The 21,017-nt window shown below is 54.8% G+C and overlaps 5 protein-coding genes across 5 annotated transcripts; 2 read left to right on the top strand and 3 right to left on the bottom strand.

Annotated features, from left to right (window-relative positions):
* Positions 1-3,047: 3,047 nt before the first annotated feature.
* Positions 3,048-5,608, bottom strand: PV07_09324 (uncharacterized protein). The gene is made up of 2 exons (XM_016396571.1): positions 4,450-5,608; positions 3,048-4,392 (listed from the first exon to the last, which is right to left on the bottom strand). The coding sequence occupies exons 1-2, from the start codon at positions 4,985-4,987 to the stop codon at positions 3,152-3,154; spliced, it is 1,779 nt and encodes a 592-aa protein (XP_016246427.1). The 5' UTR covers positions 4,988-5,608; the 3' UTR covers positions 3,048-3,151.
* Positions 5,609-12,688: 7,080 nt separating this feature from the next.
* On the bottom strand, positions 12,689-14,198 carry PV07_09323 (thioredoxin). Its single transcript, XM_016396570.1, has 2 exons — positions 13,464-14,198; positions 12,689-13,398 (listed from the first exon to the last, which is right to left on the bottom strand). Exons 1-2 carry the CDS (start codon positions 13,975-13,977, stop codon positions 12,956-12,958), a joined length of 957 nt encoding a protein of 318 aa, XP_016246426.1. The 5' UTR covers positions 13,978-14,198; the 3' UTR covers positions 12,689-12,955.
* Positions 14,199-14,365: 167 nt separating this feature from the next.
* PV07_09322 (uncharacterized protein) lies at positions 14,366-17,042 on the top strand. Its single transcript, XM_016396569.1, has 4 exons — positions 14,366-15,128; positions 15,220-15,436; positions 15,511-15,876; positions 15,934-17,042. The coding sequence occupies exons 1-4, from the start codon at positions 14,759-14,761 to the stop codon at positions 16,823-16,825; spliced, it is 1,845 nt and encodes a 614-aa protein (XP_016246425.1). The 5' UTR covers positions 14,366-14,758; the 3' UTR covers positions 16,826-17,042.
* Positions 17,043-17,162: 120 nt separating this feature from the next.
* Positions 17,163-19,573, top strand: PV07_09321 (uncharacterized protein). Its single transcript, XM_016396568.1, has 2 exons — positions 17,163-17,338; positions 17,406-19,573. Exons 1-2 carry the CDS (start codon positions 17,202-17,204, stop codon positions 18,709-18,711), a joined length of 1,443 nt encoding a protein of 480 aa, XP_016246424.1. The 5' UTR covers positions 17,163-17,201; the 3' UTR covers positions 18,712-19,573.
* Positions 19,230-20,953, bottom strand: PV07_09320 (uncharacterized protein; the record flags this gene model as incomplete). Its single annotated transcript, XM_016396567.1, has 5 exons — positions 19,230-20,073; positions 20,146-20,496; positions 20,559-20,635; positions 20,691-20,815; positions 20,875-20,953. The coding sequence occupies 5 exons, from the start codon at positions 20,951-20,953 to the stop codon at positions 19,230-19,232; spliced, it is 1,476 nt and encodes a 491-aa protein (XP_016246423.1).
* Positions 20,954-21,017: the final 64 nt, after the last annotated feature.

Raw genomic sequence — 21,017 nt, 5'->3', positions numbered from 1 at the left:
TGTCTGTTGTCTGTTGTCTGTTGTCTGTTGTCTGTTGTCTGTTGTCTGTTGTCTGTTGTCTGTTGTCTGTTGTCTGTTGTCTGTTGTCTGTTGTCCGTTGTCTTTGAGCCACCGTTTTGGTCCCTGCGTGAGGCCCTCACGGTCTCTTTCTTTGACTTCTCTGGGCGAACCTGCCGGCTATCAGTCTTGGATCTGATCGACTGACTGACGAGAAACAAACCGAACTTGTTGACTTTCCTATCGGATGGTTGGCCCTCGAGAGGATTGGTGGCTCCTGGTACCGTGCACAAGGCTAGCGAGGCTTAAGCTGCATGCAACAACCCTCATATATAATACCCGTAGAGTTGTACCATCAGTGTGCTATCGTGCCTATCGATAATCGATACCCGGACCTGGACTCCGTAATGATCATCGCGGTTATTACTTCCCAGGTGTACCGAGCACGTCCTCCGTACCTTTCCAGCCACGCCTCCACGCCAGCCTCAGCCTCCCGGTACCTCCCTACCCTACACACAAGTGTCGCGTGCGCGTTGTGTAAAGAAGTGTGTGTGGCCCATAGAGTTATTTCTCCGTGACCCGTAGCAGGACCCGAATCCTCGGTCCTCGTCGAGATTGTGGGGTTGAGCACTGCTGCACTTGCTGCCCTCCTCGCGTAGGTTTTTCCCTGCGCGCTGTGCCGAGAGGGTGTACGGAGTGTACGGAGGACTCCATCCCTACCTACCTCTCAAGACGGCGAGCTTGGTGTGCTTATGGCTCCGGAACAAAAAAGTCTAGTTCAACGCGTTGTCGCGCGCCCATCATCTTTCTTTCCCTTTTCCCTTTTTCGCGCACACTCACGCGCGCGTTTTTGTGCGTGCGTGAGAAGATAGGGTCACAGATGGATGGGCTGCTTTCCCAAGGGTATCTTCCTTCTCTGGCGGCTGGAAGCTAGAACTAGGTTATCCTTTGAGCGAGGGCGCGGTTGGACTGTGTGTGTGCAACGAGTGACATACCTAGTGCACCGCTGGCTGCCTGGCCTCGCAAAACACCCTGCAAATGAGCCACCACTCCTCGCACCCACTTATCTAAGACCTCGCATGAACTGATGTGCGCCTTACCTACCTACTTACCTACCTACTTACCAGCCGGAGCCATCCTGTCCAAAGGAATCTCTCCGTATATCCAAGGCACCTACTTGCCATGCCATGCCACGCCATTAGGTCAATCCGCCGTACCTTTCCTTGACACCTACCGAGTACATTTGCCTCCCTTCAAACCCCCTGCCTTAGCCTCGTTTCAAATCATGCACCCCCCCCTGGCGGTTCAGCTCGTCACTGCTCGACCTGTCCTGCCCACTGGCGCTCGCCGCTCAATCCATTACGAGCGCAACTCGTATCCTCCCCGCTTCGTGGCGTCGGAGCACCTCTAGTAGGCAAGGGTTGTTGTGGTTGTTTCATCTCGCGACCTGCCATGACATGACCTGATTTTTTACTCCGTCCCTATCCTACCTTACCTCACTGAGTACTGAGTCCTCCGTACCTACCTACGCTACCAACTACGAGTACAGCGTCCTATCGCGCCACCGAGCGTCAGGATCCCATCACTGCGTCCCGTTCTCCATCGTGCTTCCCTCTCCCTCCCCTTCCATTCCTCAGAGGTCGTCTTGCTTGGTCCTCGCGATCCAATCGCACCAGTCGCCCCCCCCCCCCCCCCCCCCCCAAAAAAAGGGGGGTGGGATGAAGAAAAGTTCTGCGCATCGCATTGGCCATGGCGTTGTATCCGTCCCCCAGTAGTACCCCGGTATTAGGCCAAGTAACAAAGACGAGCAGAACAAAAGCGAGGTAGAGGTAAAGCATGGAGGAAAAGGATTTGGGAACAACGTAGATAGAGATGGGCAACCAGCTCATGGGCTACAATAGCAGTAGGTACCGAGTGAAATTGTGAGGGCTCTTGTGTCTCGATACCTACTCACAGGTACCATGCATAGATAGCAGTCAGTACTAGGGTATCAACAGTAGAGTAGTAGTAGGCTGACTAGGCTGACCCAACACCCAACACTCAACACCCAGTGCCCACTGCCCGAGGCCAGGACAGTGTCCACGGCCCAGGGCCTAGCGCCCATAACCATGATGCCATGAACGCCCACCAGCCCACCCGAGACCCCTAGGAGACCCCCCTGGACCGGCGAAAATTCTCTGCGCCTTCTGGCGTTATCTGCTATCGATAGGGGGCCGATAGGCACCGCCGCGAGCAGTGAGGACTCTTGCACTACGGAGTACCTACATACCTAGGGTCGCCGTGGTGTGTTGTGCGCCCGAGCATGACGATGTACAAGGTAGGTATGTAGGTATGTAGCTGGACACGCCCCTACTGCTGCACGTCGAGGATTCACACGGATTCACACGGATTCACAGGGATAAACCGCTCAGACCCGGTAGGAATTAATGTCAAGGCGTTTGTGTTTCCAACAATATCTAATAGTACAAAAGGTACGAGGGTACACTTGCGGGTTAACATACAGGAGCTCTGGAAACGGGGCTGGCAAATACTGCGTAGGGGAGCCTCCCAACAACCATCTGTCTTCCCTTCTTCTCTTACATCTCCTCCTTCTCTCCTCCATCCTCACAAGGAAAAAAAGGGTGTTGATTGACAAAGGGTCAAAAAGGCAATAAAAAAAATTGATCTCAAGGAAAGAAAAGAATGGAAAATGTCGTCCTCGAACTCGACCTCCAACTCCCTCCCTGTCCCCCCTTCCCTCCCCAACAGCTCGGTCTCCTCCAGCAAATAGATACTTTCCCCCTTGGATCACACCACAGCCACCCACCAAGAAAAGGCCATAGAATACAATGAATTGGTCTGGAGAAGTAGTTGAAGACAGTTAAAAGGTTCTAAAGCACTTTTCTTCCCATAGGCATACACTTTCTTGAGCTCCTGCGTTGGTTTTTCCCATTCTCGTCGACTCCGGCGGTTTGGCGGCCCCGTGGTGGTGCGTTGGCGAGGGAATCCCTGACAAATATTCCTGTATCGGTCCTGAATCACATCATAAGGATCATTGCGGTCGTGGTTGCTTTGTGTTGTTGTTGTTGTTGTTGTTGTTGTTGTTGTTGTTAAAGAGTTATTTCGGATTTTCATGATGATTCTTGGGTCATTCGTGAGGTCACATCTGGTATATTTACAGGGATTCGTCTCGCTTTCTCTTCTTGAGAGCACGCTTGCTATCTCCGGACGACGAGGTTTCGGAGCCACTGCTGCTCGACGATGTAGCCAAGGCAGCTCGTTGAGCCGCCTCGTACAGAGCGTGGCCCATTTCCTCATCGTACGGTTGATGAGGCTGGAGCTCTCCGTTCTCCAGAACACCCATCACGATGGCACCGCTACCGTGGGTGCGGGCGTGCTGGGCGAGGTTGTCAGAGCGGGAGAACTTCTTGCCACACTCGTTGCACTCGAATGGCTTGTCTTGTGTGTGCAGGGAGCGGTAGTGACGCTTCAGGTGCTCTTGTCTGCGGAAGCGGCGTGAGCACAGAGTGCAGACGAATGTCTTGGAGGGGTCCTCGGTCAAGGATTGCTTGCGTCCACGGCGGTTAGCAGGAGCTTGTGACGGAGTCGAACCATCGGCGTTAGCGGAGCCGCTGTTGTCCTCGTTCGTGCTGGGCTGTTCCTGAGGAGTATCCTCCGAGGTGCTTTGGCCATCGGCGTGGCAGTGGATGTGGGCATCGGACTGAGTGAAACTGTGGAACTCCAAATCACTGTCGGTAGAGCTGGTGCGCTTCATCTTGCGCTGGGTCTTCTTCTTGGGTGCGCAGCAGGAGCCTGAATCGGAGAAGGACGAGGCAGGAGGAGAGAGCAGGCCGGCGTGGGCGGCGTGGTCGTCCTCATCAAAGCTGCCGAAACTGTGGACGCTGAGGAAGTCCTCCTCTTCACCAACCGACAACTTCAACCTCTTGTCACCGTTATAGGCAATCTCGGGGTCGGTGAAGTTGACGAAGCTGAATTCGTCCTCCGAGTCGAACTCGGTGCAGAACGAAGTGTCAAACGAAGGGTTCTCGACGAGAGTAAAAGGGTCGGCAGTTTCATGCTCGGGCGTGATGGGGAAGGCTTGGTTTCCGAGGGCGAATTTGTGCTCGTCGTCTTCGGCAGACAGTGTAGGCAAAGGAGGGAAAGTCTGGACGGGACCAGAAACGACGGGCTCGAGGGAAGTCGAGGTCAAATCTCGCAGGTTGACAAATTCCGCCACGGGATAGGCGGATGGCGAGACTTGGGATTGAGGTGAAGCAGGGGCCAAAGAGGGTGATGGGCAGCTGCTCAGGTTGATAGCGCTGGCGGAGGTCGAAGTGGCAGAGTGAAAGGAGTCGGCGCCGTTGCTGGGCACAAGGGCCGCCTTGGCATCACCGGGATGCGGGAAAATGTGCACCTCTGCGTGTCCTCGTTAATCAACTGTTTCAGCACACCTTGAAACCGGATGGTACTTACGTCCGCTCTCCGCCCACTCATCCAGAAAGGCGAGAGGCTGCATTTCCTCCTTGGAGGCTTCAATGGGCAAGTTGAAGTACCCGGCGCCGTGCACGGGCGTCTGGTTCACACTGCTGGCCGGAGGGCTGCTGGCGGTGCTGGGGCAGGCCGAGAGACATGGAGTCGGGGGTGAAGAGTGCCGGCTCTCGAGAAAGTGTCCATGCTCCATATGGCCGTTGCTGTCGAGCAACATCTTAGGCATCGCCATGGGCATAGCCAGCGTCAATGGTGGAGAGGCCCTCGGGGTCAAAACCTGCTGGGGCACGTAGTGGGCGTGAGGGTGTCCTCGGGCAAAGTGAGCAGGCCCTTGCCAGTACTGGTGAACCATATACTGCTGGGGCTGCTGCTGTTGTGGGTGATGAGGATACCCAGCCATGGGGCTGTATGCAGGCTGCTCTGTTGGCATGGGGGTGAACACAGCGTTATGCCGTGCGTCCGAGTCTGGTCGGTATTGGTAGAACTGGATCTGTGGTGTTGCCATTGGATATGGTGCTTCCATTTCGAATGGTCTTGTTTCTGGGGTCTGGAATACAAAGAGTTGTTTTCCTGTTCCTCTTTTTCTCTCTTTCTTTCCTCGGCTTGCTGTCACTGGCAGGAGCCTCGAAGTAGAAATGACAAGCTGTTGATGGCAAAAAACAGGTTCGAGCTGATGTTGTAGTACAGGTTGGTACAAAGAAAATGAGGTTGTGTCCAATGAATGGCTATGTCGTCGTCGTCTTCTCTCTCAGGGAGTTCCCTTTCTGTCTCCTGGGGTCACTAGCTTAGGCTGTACATGTAAAGATGCAGGATATGCTGGTAACCGTCAGGTCAAGTCTGATTGCGTCTGTCGATGGGCAAGAGACAGGTCTCTGTCAAAAGGCAGGCAAGGGATTAGAGGATATGGTACAGTGGGATGTTGGTACAGGCTTTGTTAAAGGAAGGACTGGATATTGTTCAATAGAGGTACAAGCTGGGTGTTGTACAGGTATATTGAACAAGGATCCGGAAAGGCCTGGTCAAAGGAGAGGATATAACAGAAGTAAAGGAAGGTGTAGATCGTGGGGGGGGATAAATGAACGACTTGTCCTCGATATGAGGGAGCGAGACGAGAGGATAAGAGCAACCATAAGAAGAGATCGCTGGATACCCCGAGGGTTTCTTGAGGCCGGCGGCCACCAATGCCTTGGGCCATGCAGCTGGATGGAGTATAGTCGATGGGTTGCAGGACCGGGCACTGGCGTTCGGGACCGTCGTCTTCGAACCCTGGTCACTGACTTGATGGAGGGTGGAGGCCATGGTCTCACCAACCCCCAGTCCGTCTCAAAGACTATCACCCACTAAGATGGTCCACTCGAGCCAGCCGCACCCTTAGAGCAGCGACCTGGTTCCTGGATTTCGCCTGCTTGGGAATCGGGGCTCGAGGGGTGCGTGGTGTGCCTGGCAGCAGGAAGAGCCCGCCCCAAGTCCAGTTGGCTGGGCTATGCTGAGCGCCGCGCCCGAAGACGACTATCACGCAGTACCCGTATGCATGGGAAATTGCACTCTGGCTCAGCACACGCACCTAGCATCCCACCTCACGTCTTTTTTCGGCGAGGGGGCCCATTGTCCATGACGCACAGTGACCTTTCAGGTGGCCATCGTGGTCGCTGTCTGACTGGGTCAACCATGAGTTGATGGTTTGTTCGAGACATTCGATTATTGCCTCTGCAAGTCATCCTATGAAGGCAGGGAAATGACCAGAATGACGGCCTGGACCCGCCCATTGGAGGAATACCACACATCTATCACAAAGCAGCGCTTCAACTCGACCTGGCGAGTGGTGGAAAAGAGCGTACGAAGTATACCATCTGGGCGGGATTATCTACGACCTGTGTTTCTTTGGTCGACAGCCCTCGGGGGCACCAGAAAGCATACTCGTACTCGACACAAATCCTCCTAGGAAGATCAATTCCAAAGATGACCTACGTGAGATCATTCGCTTGCGACATGTATCCGAAGACGGTCGAGCCAAATGGTGGTGGGCAAATGACGTGCCTGGATAGGTGGTGTCGTTCACCAAAATGTAGAATCGGGCTCGAATCAACGCCTCGAGTTCCATTGGGGACGTGTTGAGGTGCTGCACATCGCCCGTACCGAAAGACTGAGCGTGTGATGCTCCAGCCCGCCGCGGTCCATGACTGGGCGAGTCGCTGGCCCGTCAACGCCAATCATGGGCGTGACGTGGAAGGGCAGAGGGTGATAAGCTGCGTCCGCGGTCCCCTGGAGCGAATCGCTGGCTGACCTATTCTTGGACCTGGCCTCACAAAAGCCCATATTGCCCATAGTCAAAACCCCCATGGGAATCCTCTAGATCGGTCAGCATGGACAATTATTGAGCCCTGTTAGATCACTCGGGGCTGTTTTTCTCGTAAACGCCCAAAGCTGGGTATTCGATGCTGGTGCAAACAAGTGATCTGCCTGGCCGCCTGGATTGGATGGTGGAAATTCGTAGCCATCAGTCCCCAAGGCACACCTGACAGTGACGGCGTCACCCTACCTTGGCTTCCTGCCTTTCCCTGTTCGGGCGTTTAGGCTTTGGCTGGGATGGGAATCACCATCGGAAGGATGGTGGTGGCAAGTGGTCTCTTCGGAAGAGCGTAATACATACTGCGAAGGTTGTCAAGGTTGTGCAGAAGAGGCGTGCATGTCTCAGACTCTGCGAGAGCCACTGCCGTTCCGACATATGCAGGTACGACACTCTCTTCCCCTCTCTCCAGCCATTGACGAGAAAGCCCAAGGAAGTGGTGAGAATGTGCGCGTGCCTCCACTTCATCAGAAGGCTCACTGGACAGTCGTCTTTTACATGCATGGTTTGCTTCTCCGGATGGGTTTGCTCCTCGCGTTACCCGGCTGAGCAATGGTGAGCATACACGATGGCTTGATTGGTTTCCCAAGCATGGAATTCACATGCAAAAATGCACGCACCAAAAGTCTCAAGTAATCGGAGAAACGAGAGCCATTCGCTACCAACAGCCATCACAAAGTTAGCATTGATGATGATGATGGGATGTTGCATAAGAGAAAACAGAACCCCCCCAAGCACCACAAGGGCCCGGTATTCGCCTGCCGGATCAGACAACTTGCTTTTCCCCGCCACTCCCGCGAGTATAGACAGGTGACGGGGTGTTTCATATCCTCCAGCTGCAGAGACGAGGTTTTGGGTGGGCTTCACCCAAGAGCACCTCCCGTCACCACCCTCTATTGTCGACCCGGTGTGGTATGAGGGCACTGCTAGGACCAGTGCTGCCCTCGTTCCAATTCGTACCCATATTCCGTCTTCTGTTGCATCGAGTCATCGACGGTCCACCAGCAGTATAGCTAGTGGTCTACGTACAGATTATGACGACCCTGGGACTCTGTAGTGCGTAGTATGTAGTACCAGTGGAACCCACAACCCAGTACTATGGCAAAGTGATCCAAGGGTTTCAAGAGCCCGAAACAAAAGGCCTGGAAAAGCGTGGAGCATTCACGACTGGGTGCTTCCACTACGCGGTGGGGTGACCTTTTTCGTTCCATAGCGGACGCGTATCGATAGGCATTTCTTTTTAGTCAATGTCTGGGTCAAAGCCCTGCGAAGTTGGGACCGGGCAGCCCGTGGAGAACAGAGTTGTTCTTTCGCTGGGGGAGGCAGGGCAGCTCTGACTCTCTCATCTGCTTTTCGGGTACGCAGTATATACGGAGTAGCAAAAAGTCTCTGTACAAGTATGGGGATGCTTCCCGCGACCGGAGAACTCTTTCCTGCTGTCTCTCCCTCTGTGGTCACCGTCAGCCAATGGTGGGTGCAGGGTCTGATCTTGCCTGGGTTTTTGCTGCTTCTTGCTTGCGTGGCCTTGCAACAACTCCCGCTATCCCAGCCATTCCAGTGGCAAAAGGCTCAATGTCACTTGTCCTGGCTATCAGTCGCCATCCACCACAGCTTCCACGCACCTTCTAAATTGAACACGGTCGCTCGAGACCGAAGGAAACCCTGGGTGGGAAAAAGCGGCACTGGTTTCTGTCCCCATGCCGCTGGTGCTCTAAGGAAACGGTCTCGACGGCTGGCCAATGGTGGATATGCTCAGCCCAAGCCATCGCTTGGGGACGGAGGGACATCCAGAGGGCTAGAGAGGGTAGATCCCAACGGTGTCTCCTCTCAGGAACCATCACCTTCCCTCAGGTACCCGAGCACATCCACCTGCCCCAGGACCCCAGTTGGCCCTGAGGCCTTTTCTCTCATCCGCGACCCGGGCACATCCACTGTGGACAACTAGCTTTGGGCTTTTGCCCCTGCCTCAAGCCGACGGCCCCAGGCACCAAGCTGCAGGCGCCGTCCTTCGCGCGCGCGGGTCCCTCGATGGGTAGTGGTCCGCGTCTTTGGTGGCCCTGCCATCTTGTGCTTGAAGAGGCCTAGGGCCCTTCCAGAACGCTCGCCGCTGATTCGATTCCACTGAGGACCGTGGTCTTGGGCCGCACCAGAGCCACAGAGCCAGAACCAGAGCGTGGCAAGTCGACGCCTATCTTTGCCCAACGATGCCCGCTATCAGCCCGCGAATGCCGCCAGAAGCACTGCGAGGACCCGCAGCGCGCAGGGCCCTAACGCAGGAACATTGGCACCTTTTCATGCACGATGTGCTCGACTTTTCTCCGGTGCCCAATGGCAGCTCTCGACTTCATGCAGGTACCAAGACTCTTTTTTGCCTCTCTGCCCATCAATGTCAGATCCCTTCTCTGCTGTTCGCCCAAGCAGCTGCAGCTCGCGTTTCAGATTCGAGGCGATACGGCAATGCCATGTGCTCATCACTCCTATGCCGGCTCGATCCTTCTCCCCCCAACACGTCTCTGTCGTTGTAACCTCCCATGCCCTGACTGTTTCATGTTTTCTTCGGATGGGCGAAATTTTTCTTCTTCTTTCCTTTTTTGCACCAAAACTAATTCTACCACGTTCTTGGTCGCTTCTAAGCTCGATTCGTTATCTGAACGCTAAGCTGGGATGGCTTGAAGAATCCTCCAAATTTGGTGCTGGATCAACTCAGCGGCCCGTACGGCCGACCCTAGAGAATTGGCCTCTCTCGGATACAGCAGACCAGGATCATGGACGGTTTGCTGATGCCACAGGGATTTCGCTCTCGACTGTGGGTGGCGGAAACCACTCACCAGACTTTGTGCGGAGGGAAGACATAGTGCTTCCGGGGAAATTGGATATCCACTCCTCTATCTTCTTATCGATGATGGCGTCGGGGAAGGGAGCAATGAGCCTCCAGCTTAGTCTCGTTTAATGGGTTCCCAATCACCACCTTTCCGTCTCTGGCAGTCTCTTTTCACCTGACTGCAGAATCCCATGGGCGTGGTCTGTTCGGTGGCTGCCGTTGAATATGGATGTGGCCGCTCTCTTCGCCGTGGTTCTGGCTGGTCGGAATTTCGCCTCTTCAACGACTCCAGCCGCCTTACTCCGGCCACGGTCGAACAGTGTCGGGATGTTTGACCTGCTCCTCTCTTCGGCTTTCACGTCAAGCCCGAAAGTCAACTTCACCCGGCCTCGACGTCTTGCCACGACTCGTAGAATCGTTCCAGCCCGGATAGTCGGATTGCTCGAGCTCAATAGCACCGTACGAGTTCGAAGGAGCACTTTCTGGAACAATGAGCAAATCTCGCTAGGCCTTGTGAGACTACAAGTAAAATCATGAGACAGACAAGTCCTCTGCCAATTTTTAGATGCTCTTAATGTGTCCTTGTCTCGCTGGGCAGAGGAGGTAGACAGTGCCGAGCTCTTTTTTGCACAGTAGTAGCATTTCACCAGCCATGCACTTCGGGGGCCGACCACCCACCAGGATCCCTTCTGTCAAAGATCAGAGGTGGGAAATCCCAAAGCAATGGGCCCTTTCCGTCCCGTCTAGGCTGGCGTTGATCGGGGAATTTCATGGACGAGTTCGTCCTAGAGCTCGTCGATCGGACGACGCCACCATTCGATTATCTTGAAGAATGCTCGGTAGATATGACAGGAACCTACGATGCGGAAAAGGGTTGACATCAAGCGTCCGACATGTCCAGGGCGAGGGCTGTAACAGTCGACCCCCGGACCATGTTCATGCGAGATCAGCGCTCTCAGGCTGCCGATAATAGAAATGGGTGGTAAAAGATGCTTTTTGGGACCTTTGGTTCGTGGGCAAACATGGACCCCATCCGAGTAGTGCCTAAAGAAACTCACTACGAGTACACAAGAGAAGAGAAGGGGGGGGGGAAACGAGGCTGTGCAGAAAAGCAATCAAACATGAACCAGAGGGCAACCCTGCCCGTCCACGTGCGTGCCGGCAGAGTGCCAGAGGTTCTTGTTCTCCCTCAAACCTGGCGATCTCGCTCACGAACCCTTGAAACTCGCGCGGCTCGGAAGATCAGGATGATCGAAGCAACCTGGAGCTCGCTCTGCCCTTTGGGCAGCATTTCATGTCGATCCGATGACTCGAGGATTTCACCCTGCCGGCTTGCAGGCTCGGAAGCTAGACATTGAGTGATCGTGGGTGCATTTGACGCGGAGGGTCGGGCTGTGGCTGTCAAAAGCATTGTCCACCTAACAGCAGCTCCTTCCCGGATCATGACGTCCTCGATGGATGATGAGCTCATCAGCAATGAGAATGGCATCAATGACCCAGGGGCAATCGCACCGTGTGCGGACTTGCAGATATGTTGAATCCAACTGACCGACCGGCAAGGCTGTATGATTCTACTGTACATTTGGGGATTACGAGGAGGCAACTGATGCATACCCTCACGCGACCTCACCTTCGTGCCCGCCTCGCAAGCTCTAGCTCTTCTCCCACAATCTTTGTATCGAGGAACTACAGGATCGACACGGCGGAGCTTTGCTGAAACACTCAGGGTCCCCTATACGTTACCCGCAAAAGTCTGCGAAAACACGGGATGGGATTCCTGATACCTAGTTCCCCGTAGTTAAGACTCTGGAAAGCCAGTGATCCGAGGTTTAGTAGCAGTGATGACGCACTGAGAATGATCGTCGACATCGGCCCAAAAAGTGAACCAAGTGCGTTCAGGTTGACCCCTTTTGCCCTTGCGACAATGTCGACCGTGCGCTTGGAGTGTGGACGACTGGCGCAAGACCCCACAACCACAATGTAACGATGGCGAGGTCCGGCGGCGATGTTCAGTCATCGAGCCTAGGTGCCAGATTCCGTTAGTTGAGAAATACATATGTGCCTCAAGTCTTAATCACAGTGGTTACACTCTCATCGATACGTCGTGGAATGACAGAGGCTGGGCTGCACATTCGAGCCGCGACATCACCCGAATGAGTCTCCTGCCACAAACTGGTGGCGAGTACGGGTATTCACTCGCACAGGATCCAGGAACTTGCCCTTGGCACAGAATCGCCGGGCCAGTGCTGAGGAAGGGAACGGCATGGTGGCTGGGTGATATCCCGGAGGCTTCGTCCGGCTGAAGCCATTCTGCCCTGCACTGTCCACGACAGCCCATCCCACGGAGGACTCCGCTGGATGTCTTGGAGCAACAGTGCCCTCAAGAATCTCCTATGCTGCTGGAAGAGGAAAGAAAATGCAAAGCAAATCACCACCATCACGAAGTGGCTGGGCAGAAGAAATCAGGTGTGGCTTCAGAATATCAGTCAAGATTTGAGATCATGGTCACTTCCGCCACCCGGACGAGGTCCAGATGGAGGAGCAAACAATCATTCTCTTCCTATCAATAAATTTCTGTTGTAGTTCATCACAAGCCATGACAAGTTCAAAATCCAACGAGTCCGTCCCAGGCCAAAGAAATTTCAGTCCATTTTTCGCCAAGACATTGATATCGACTAGTCTCAGTCGGGCTAGGTCACGTTCTGCTAGCTCTTATCAAAACTTCAAGTCGAGATTTTCGTGTGTCTTGCTTTTTTCTCTTTTCTTTCCTACATATCGTGCAGCGCTGCCACTATCAATTACCCCTGTGTTGCTTGGCCCATGTTCTCCAATACTCCATAACGAGTCCAAGTGTCAGTGGCAGCTCAGATCAAACCATAATTGCAAATACCGATCTCCTTGACGAGTTTGATGAAGAAACCCATTTGAGTGGCTGATGAGTTTGGGCTCGTTGAGTGTTCCTGCGCTTGTGTATGCGTGGGGTCGGACATACTATGCTCCTTGTAAGCAGGGTTAGTAGAGGAACAGAAGATTGAGTCAAGTCTCGTCTTTCTATCCTAGGAATGTGATGAATTTAAACTAGGCGTCTGAGAGACGGATGGAGGATGTTGGTTTGCAGCAGCAACAAAGTCATAAGGCTGCGACACGAGTCTTGATCTTCTACCTAAAGATGAATGGAAACTCCATCCAAGGTCTATGCTCTTTTTTTGTTTGCAGCGTTGCTTGCCCCCCAATGTATGAGTCGCTTTTGTCTCCAGCCTGAATGCGGTCGTCTCTCATGTCGCATGCTGGAGCATCTCTGAGCTCCAGTGTCTCTCCGCCCCTTAATCATCTGCTCCGATCTTCTCGATTTTCCCATCCCTCTTCTCTCCTGTCTCACCAATAACCCTGATGCGATCAATCCGGACCTTCTCGTTGTCGCCTTCACTCTGCACCACGAATAAAACCAGGCTGGACACATTTTGGAATTTGACAATGCGCAGTTCAATCTTGGCAGTCCCGGTCTTTGGATCCCAGTCTTTCTCGGACAGCGTGATCTCTTGCGCCGCTTGCGTATCGTCGGCCTCGTCGAAACCAAGGATGCGAGGTCTGTTGGTGTAGATCTTGACTTGCGTCGGCCGGCTTGGGGATTCATCATCATCTGTGTTGTCGGGTAGGGACGTGAGGTGTAACGAGTGAATCTTCAGCGTAGACATGAAGGGGAGGTAGAGCATGAGTTGTTCATCCGTGTCGCTTTCGACCCAATCTGCCTTGGCCTCTGCTTGTCCTAAAGTCGTCGTGCATTAGAATATCTCTGCGCACGTGTAGAAAGAAGAGACAAAAAGGTCTCACCTTTGGGCTTGCTGCCGCCGATCAACGTTCGTGCATTTCCATGCTCAGAATCCCAGTTGAGCAGTTCCATGCCCAAGACATCAATCTGAGAAGTCACATCGCCGTATCCTCTTGGTAGCTCTGCACCCAGCCACGTGCCACCGCTTGAGTCCCCTGCGCCCTCTCCTGTTTCCAGTTTGTTCGCCTCGTTGGCCAAGTCTTTCACCGCGTTGGAGAGCCCCTCTCGGTCTGCACCTTGAATGAATTTGACCGCCTGCGCATTCTTGAAGACCACGAAGGTGGGCAGGGCTCGGATGCCATATGACCTTGAAATGTCCTGCTGTTTGTCGGTGTCGATCTTGGCGAACGTGATCTTGTTTGGCCGAGACAGTTGCGCTGCCAGTTGCTCAAAGATCGGGGCGATTTGCCTGCACGGCCCGCACCAGTCGGCGTAGAAGTCGGCAACAACGATCTTCGAGGAGGAGAGGAGGGCTGAGAACTGGTCGGTCGACTCGATATGGACTAAGTTGGACATGGTGCTGGCTTGTCTGGCCCGCCAAATGCCCGGCCTTGGGTTGACGATGGGAGTGCGCTGCGTGGTAGAATACCAAAAAGGCACCGTCGCAGTGACGCAGTCACGACTTGGTCCGCGGTCCCAGACTATTCCCTTGTCGACTAGAATCAGGGCCAGTCCGATTACGGAAACCGTTCAAGGCAGCAGAATTGGGAAACCGTGACTGGCTCCCGTTAATGTCGAGGTGTTTGTAATTGGACTTTGGGCTGCTGTGGCTGCCCGCCTGCGATGTGCTTCAGCCCCGCCTTTTCAGCCCAGCGCGGGCCGGGATTTCTTTTCACCGAATCACAGCTCTGCGTCTCTGCGTCTCTGCGTCTCTCGGTGCCTCTCTTCCACATCTCTCTCCCATGTCCATCTCTCCATGCCCGCCAACTCGCACTGTCCGCTACCTGGCCTTGCCGTCCACGATGACCTGGCCCATGCCTATCTTCAGCCGCTTCAGGCCATTCAATGAGCTACGCAGCTATTACCCTCGCCCGACCTCGCTTGGTCCTGCAGCATGACGCATCCCAACCTCGAGCTGAATCGTCACGAATATGCTAGGGCGATCCAGCCTATGGTAGCTCCGTGTGCCGGTGCTCAACGGCTTCGATTTGGCTTTAAAGAATCTTTGGATGAGTCTACTTCAAGCGAGGTTGGCGAGAGCCTTTCTTGCTTAAAGACATGCCTGATCTTCGTTGATGTTTCTGCCTCACGTCAATCTGTCATCTTACTGTCCTGATCTGCAAATGTCGGCAACACTATGGCTGCTGGACGCACCAACGTCTTCTTCGTGCCATATAGGCCTCATTCCAAAGCGCCAAAGCCGGCCTCGGGTGAACCTGCCATCTCTCAGCAGAAACATGCTGCCCGCGAATACCACCGAAAAGCCAAGCTTGAGCGTCTCGCTAAGATAAACGCCATACATAACCGCGATGCACGCAGCTCCAGCGAAGATCCTCAGCCTGATGCCTCTTCGCGACCACTGTTGCTGCGAGACAAGACCTTCCCAAACGACGATGACAGCAACAGGACTTTTGCTGTGTTTGATGTCGGCACTGGCATATTTGATCCCTTCAATGCTTCCGTTCCTAGCGGGGTACCCTCGTATGCGCTCGACATTCTAGACTATGGTAAGCCTGTGGCGTGCACACCTTCCCAAAGCAAATGCTTCTCAGAAATTTTGTTCTTGAAAATTTGAAGACCCATCATTAAATCTTTCAGGTCGCTCGAATCTGGCATCTGGCATCGCCCTTTGTCTAGCGCACTATCCCGTTGCACAGGAAACTGCAAATACTTCACCTAACCAAACGTCAGCTGCTTCGAAACAATGGAGAATACTCGGCCCCTCCAGAAACATCCTCTCAGATGGAGCTATCAAAACCGCCGTGTTGGCATGTGCAATGCATTCTCCCGCCACGTTCTGGTCAATCATTTTTGCGTAAGCAATTCCCCCTGTCAGGCGACACTTCTGTGCTTGACGACAAATCTCTCGGACGCTAAATTTTAGATTAGAGGCGCAACCCATGACGCCTATCTTCAGGGCGAAGCAGACACCCCCAGTCGCAACCGAACGTTACGTTTGTCATACAAGACTCAAGCCATCAGGGAGCTGAACCGTGAAATTCAAGAGCTTCAAGGCCCGGCTTCTGACGAGCTTCTTCTCGCCATCGTCACACTAGCAGCTCATGGGTCTGGCGAGCAAGTAGATCCCCCTTCACAGGAAGAAAATCTAAGCGCATTACAATCGGTCCAGAGTTTTCAGTATTATGGCCGCATGCAAAAGGAGGCGGCACATTTGAAGGCTATCTGTCATTTGGTGTATCAGAAAGGAGGCCTACACACCGTGAAAATGCCCGGACTGGCGAATGCCCTTGCGTTGTATGTCATTCCCTGCGAACGTCTCCTCACGATTTACAGTAAGTTGACACTAAACAGGGCCGATATCTTCTATGCTTTCCAAGACATGCGCGTGCCTGCTTTCCCACTGTTGGCGCCAACAAGTTTGATCATGTCGACATGGCCTCAAACTCCCACCGGTCTGGCCCCGTCTCTCCAGAATTTGACGAGTGGTTTCCAAGACTTTGGGGATATTGTCGGCTTTGCTCCATTGTTGCAGGTTGTCAACAACGCTCGCCTGATTACTATCGGATTCGACGCCTATCTATCCGGCCACCCTTCAGCACCGTCCCTCGATCAGATAGTCTGGGCCAGAAACTTCATGACGCACGACCTACTCTCCCTCCCGCTGGCGCTCCCACTTCCATACCTTCGCCATGGTGCTGCACAAATGCATGACGGCGGCAGCTCGAGCATCATGACCCACAGTTCCCCCTTACACTCATTATACGATCTTGTCCGCCTATCGACAATGGCATATACACTCCTAGTGCTCTTCCCTGTGCCCAGCGTCGCAGCTATCCATGGTAAACTGACGCGGGAACTCATGCTGGCGCTAGATGACTGCACTGTGCTGGAACTCTGGACCACGCATTCGAGACTGTTGCTTTGGAGTACGGTCCTGGGAGGGATCGTTGCAAAGGACACAAGTCTGAGGCCGTGGTTCGCGGAGATGATTAGGCAAGCCAGGACGAAGATTCCCAGCCTGGCACTCATGGACTCAAGGAGCAGGAGCAGGAGCAGGCATTCGAGCTACAATTCGAGTCCGTCCAGCGAGGACGGCACGCAAGGAGAGTCAGGTGTGTTGTGGACGGTAGTGAAAGACATCTGCTTCCGATACCTCTGGTTTGACGGTACCGAATGTGAGGGTCTAGGCCGAATGTTTTGGCAAGAAGCGTGCGACAACGCGCAGCTTCGCACGATGAGCTAGTCGTGATAATCATCCCGAGTCAATATGCTCTCTGTCTTGCGGTGTAGCGATTCAGTTCCCGGGGCTCAACATAGATTATGTATGAGATGCAGCACAGGGTGATTCTATCAAGCATTGGCATGTCCCAAACAAAAAGCCACCTTCAACGGAAAAGAAGGCTAGTCTATGGAGGTGCATTTTTAGTAGCATGACCATTCGGTGTCCTATTAAATGCCAGCAACGCTTTGCGGACGGCTGTGAATCTCGGCAGATGTGACCGGCTTCGGAACCCGACTTGAAGTATATAAAAGTAGGACGGCAGCTTCGTAACACAATTAATATCAACACCAAGCGTTTCCTTCGTCTCCCTAGGCACCCACTCGAGCACTTCTCTCCCATGGGCACTCCTTCGACTCCCCTGCCGCAGCAGAAAGCGGGTGTAAGTGGCATCGAGCTCACGAATGTTAACCCCGCCGTCGCTCGGTCGGCTCCTGGCGGTGCGCCATCCGCGCCAGCCAACAAGGCCTTAATATTGTAGGTCTCAGGTGCCCTTATTGACATTGCCTGCATATGCTACGAATATTGACCAACCTCGTATTAGACGTCAAATCGCCATCATCGTGGCCGGCTTCGTCGTGGTGGCCATGACCTGTTCCATCGTGTTCGCCTATGGAGTCTACCAAGCCTTGTACGAAGAGATGGCCAAGGAGCCGAACACGCCTTTTACCGGGTGCTCGTCTGCCGCAATCGGTCTGGTCGGGACACTGGCACTGTCGCTGATGACCATGGCCGGCCCTTTCGCCGTGAACTGGTCCAAGCTGTACTCGCCGCAAATGGTCATCAGCGCCGGCGGCGTCCTCTTCGGGGTGGCGTTCATTCTGGCCAGCTTCAGCCAACACCTCTGGCAATTCGCCTTGACTCAAGGCCTCCTCGTCGGCCTCGGGACCTGCATGGCCTATGTGCCCATGACCTCGGTGGCCCCGGCGTGGTTCGACAAGCGGCGCGGTCTCGCCATGGGCGTCATCATCAGCGGGACGGGGGTAGGGGGGATGATCTGGCCTCCAATCCTCCGCGCCCTGGTCACGCACGTCGGATTTCGGAACGCAATGAGGACGTCTGGGAGCATCTCGGCCGTGCTGGTGGCGATCTCGGGCCGCGTGCTGAAGTGGGAGCCCGAGTTCGAGGAGAGGATTCGCGTCGAGATGCGCGCCGTCAAAGAGAAGAGCATCCTCCGCCGGCTGATCTCCTTCCCCAGGCTGAACTGGCAAGTCGCCACGTCCAAGAAGTTCGCCGCGCAGGCCCTGGGCAACTTTTTCCAGTCGGCCGGCTATTCCACGCCGCTGTTCTTCTACGCCGCGTACGCCCAGTCGCGCGGCTACAGCGCCAACGCGGCCGCCAACTTCATCACCTTGAGCAATGCGGCCAATTTCCTCTCGCGGATCGTGATCGGCTTCGCCGCAGACCGACTGGGCCGGCTGAACGCCCTGTTCGCGACCACCTTCCTCAGCGCCGTCGCCGTGCTGGGCTTCTGGTTTCCGAGCACGTTCTGCGACCACCAGAAAGCCTGCAACACCAAGGCCGACGTCTTGTTTTTCTTCTTCACCGTCTTCTACGGCGCCTTCGCCAGCGCCTACATCTCCTTGTTTCCTGCCGCTCTGCTCGAGCTCTTCGGCCGCCAACATTTCACGAGCGTCAATGGAGCACTATCCTTCATCCGAGGAATGGGCTCACTGCTCGGCACCCCGCTGACGGCTCTGCTCATCTCCCAGTCGACCGCGTTGACCTTGTCGACGACCTACATTCATAGCGCCATTACCGTCGGAGTCCTCATGCTGGTGGCTGCGGCCTTCACCTTCTGGGTAAGGCTTGAAGCGCCGAGCAACGGCCAGCAGAGGTGGAAGGGCTGAATGCCATGTACAAGCAAACTTGTGAGTAATGCTGCGCCGATAAGATCAGACCGTGGGTAGCAGCAGCGCTAGTCAAAAGACGGCCTGCCGGGTGCGTTCCGATCTCTCAAGCAGGGACATCGCGATAATTCCCGAATCCCGAGTTATACTTTTGGCTCTATCAGGTGTCGTGCTTGAGGCTCCAGATGACGAGGCTCGGGTCCCCCAATCAAGTTTCCATGAGCAGCGCTCGCTCGAGGACAAAGCAACTCACTCCTCCATCCGATCGGGCAACACAGAATATGGGAGTGCGCTAAGACGTCCCAGCTCTGGACGTACTTGAGAACAACGGGAAACTCCCAGTGGTGTAGACAGTTCGCAACCGTCGATCCTCGTGAACAGTGCATCCATAACTACAGGAAGACCCACTCTCAGCTTGCGCTGCTGGCTTACAATGAATCGATCTATTCTTGATGCCCAGACCATCATCTTCCAGGCGGCTGAGCAAGATATACGGTCCTCCTCGCATGCTCAACCTATTACGTGTTCCCATCCACGGCAACGGCTTGGTGCTTGGCGTATTCCGGATCCGATTCGCCCGCTCTCCACCTGTACTTGGACGCCGGGTGATCCTCCCTGACTCTTTTCCCTCGATCGTCTGCGCTGTAATTCTCGCGGGTGGTCCCTCCAGGCACGGCGTAGTCGTCCCAGAATACACCTCGCCGCCTCAGCTCGGGGAAGAGGTACTGGGCGATGTCTTGGAAATCCCCAGGCGAGACAGCGTAGGAGATATTGAATCCGTCGACGCCGGCCTCGTCGACCAGCTTCTGTAAGACATCGGCCACGGTGGTCGGCGACCCGATTGCTTTGAGATGCGGACCGCCGAGTGCCAGTTCCCGGGCGATGCGGGATTTGGTCCACTTGATGCCCTCGCCGCCGGGGACGGTCGCCGTCCACGCCTCCAACATTCCTTGGATGGCACCGGGAAAGCCGGGCGCGAACCGAAAGTCCTCGTCGTCGCCCCAATGGGAGATGTCGACGCCGAACCAGCCTCCGAACAGGGCGAGAGTGCCCTCGAGGTCTGCGTAGGAGAGATATTCGGCGTGCTTGGCTTGAGCCTTCTCGTCCGTTTCGTCGACTATGATGTGAACACCGGCTATCAATTTAATGCTCCCCGGCTCGCGACCAATCTCGGAGGCCAGATTGCGGATCGCGTCGACTCCCTTTCGGATGGCGACGATGTCCATACCGGGGATGAACATGGCCTCGGCGTGCCTGGTGGCGAACACCTTGCCTGCCGTGCTGGTGCCTGCCTGGAAAATAAAGGGCGTCCGCTGTGGCGACGGTTCGACCGTGTGAGGTCCGGCGCATTTAAACCATTCCCTACCCATTCCCCGGCTTCGTCAGCTTGAGTTTTTGAAATATTTCTGCTTTCGCTTGCACGGGGAAGCGTACCCTTGATGATCAATGCGCCTGACGCGGCCAGGGACGCTATACTGGCCTGCCTTTGCGTCTTGCACCACGGCGTCATCTCTCCAGGACCCTTCCCAGAGCTTGTACGCCACGTTGAGATACTCGTCGGCTTTCTTGTATCTCGTGTCGTGCGGTATCTGGGTGTCCAGCCCGAAATTCTTGGCCGCATTGTCGAGATAACTTGTGACGACGTTCCAGCCGACACGGCCACGGGTCAGGTGGTCCAGCGTTGAGAAGCGGCGGGCCAGCGCGAAGGGATGTTCGTACGTCGTGGACGACGTGATGCCGAAGGACAGCGACTTCGTCACCGCCGCCATGGCTGCGACGGCCAGGCTGTGGGAAATCCGTTAGTCCACAAAGAGGTGATGACCTCCAGATCTGTCACTGCTGCTTACAAGGGGTCTGAGATGGGGAATTGAGCAGCACCAGGTAGGACCGGGTCGATGTTCTCGGGACCTTTGTATACGTCGTACTGGATCTCTCTGTCAGGGAAATTTGCAGCTCTCCCATGGGGATTGCCCACTCACGGCGCCCAGCATATCTGCAATGAAGATGCCGTGGAATTTGCCCTTCTCGAGAATCCGAGCAAGCTCAATCCAATAATCAACGTTGTGGTATTCCTGGCATCTGTTCCGCGGATGCCTCCAAAGCCCTGGCGGGACGTAAGCTTCCATCTGCCTGTGCAACGCGGTGAGACCGATCCAAACACACCTGCATTCACGTGGCCGGGCGAGCTCATGGCAAAGGCATTCATGATCCATTGTTTCTTCGGCGGTACCAGGGATCCCATCTTGCAAGGTATTGCCTAGATTGCGATGTAAAGATCAGACGGCTCAGGCGAGGAGGTCCAACTC

This window comes from Cladophialophora immunda (genome assembly GCF_000835495.1).
Source record: "Cladophialophora immunda strain CBS 83496 unplaced genomic scaffold supercont1.5, whole genome shotgun sequence".
Taxonomy (NCBI): domain Eukaryota; kingdom Fungi; phylum Ascomycota; class Eurotiomycetes; order Chaetothyriales; family Herpotrichiellaceae; genus Cladophialophora; species Cladophialophora immunda.
This window is presented reverse-complemented; position numbering and strand designations above follow the sequence as displayed.

Coding starts and splice junctions, on each gene's coding strand:
- PV07_09324 (XM_016396571.1), bottom strand. CDS start 4,987: ATGGAAGCACCATATCCAATGGCAACACCACAGATCCAGTTCTACCAA. Junction 4,393..4,449: donor TGAGTGGGCGGAGAGCGGAC/GTAAGTACCATC, acceptor GAGGACACGCAG/AGGTGCACATTTTCCCGCAT.
- PV07_09323 (XM_016396570.1), bottom strand. CDS start 13,977: ATGTCCAACTTAGTCCATATCGAGTCGACCGACCAGTTCTCAGCCCTC. Junction 13,399..13,463: donor CGGCGGCAGCAAGCCCAAAG/GTGAGACCTTTT, acceptor CGACGACTTTAG/GACAAGCAGAGGCCAAGGCA.
- PV07_09322 (XM_016396569.1), top strand. CDS start 14,759: ATGGCTGCTGGACGCACCAACGTCTTCTTCGTGCCATATAGGCCTCAT. Junction 15,437..15,510: donor TTCTGGTCAATCATTTTTGC/GTAAGCAATTCC, acceptor ATTTTAGATTAG/AGGCGCAACCCATGACGCCT. Junction 15,877..15,933: donor CTGGCGAATGCCCTTGCGTT/GTATGTCATTCC, acceptor GACACTAAACAG/GGCCGATATCTTCTATGCTT.
- PV07_09321 (XM_016396568.1), top strand. CDS start 17,202: ATGGGCACTCCTTCGACTCCCCTGCCGCAGCAGAAAGCGGGTGTAAGT. Junction 17,339..17,405: donor GCCAACAAGGCCTTAATATT/GTAGGTCTCAGG, acceptor ACCTCGTATTAG/ACGTCAAATCGCCATCATCG.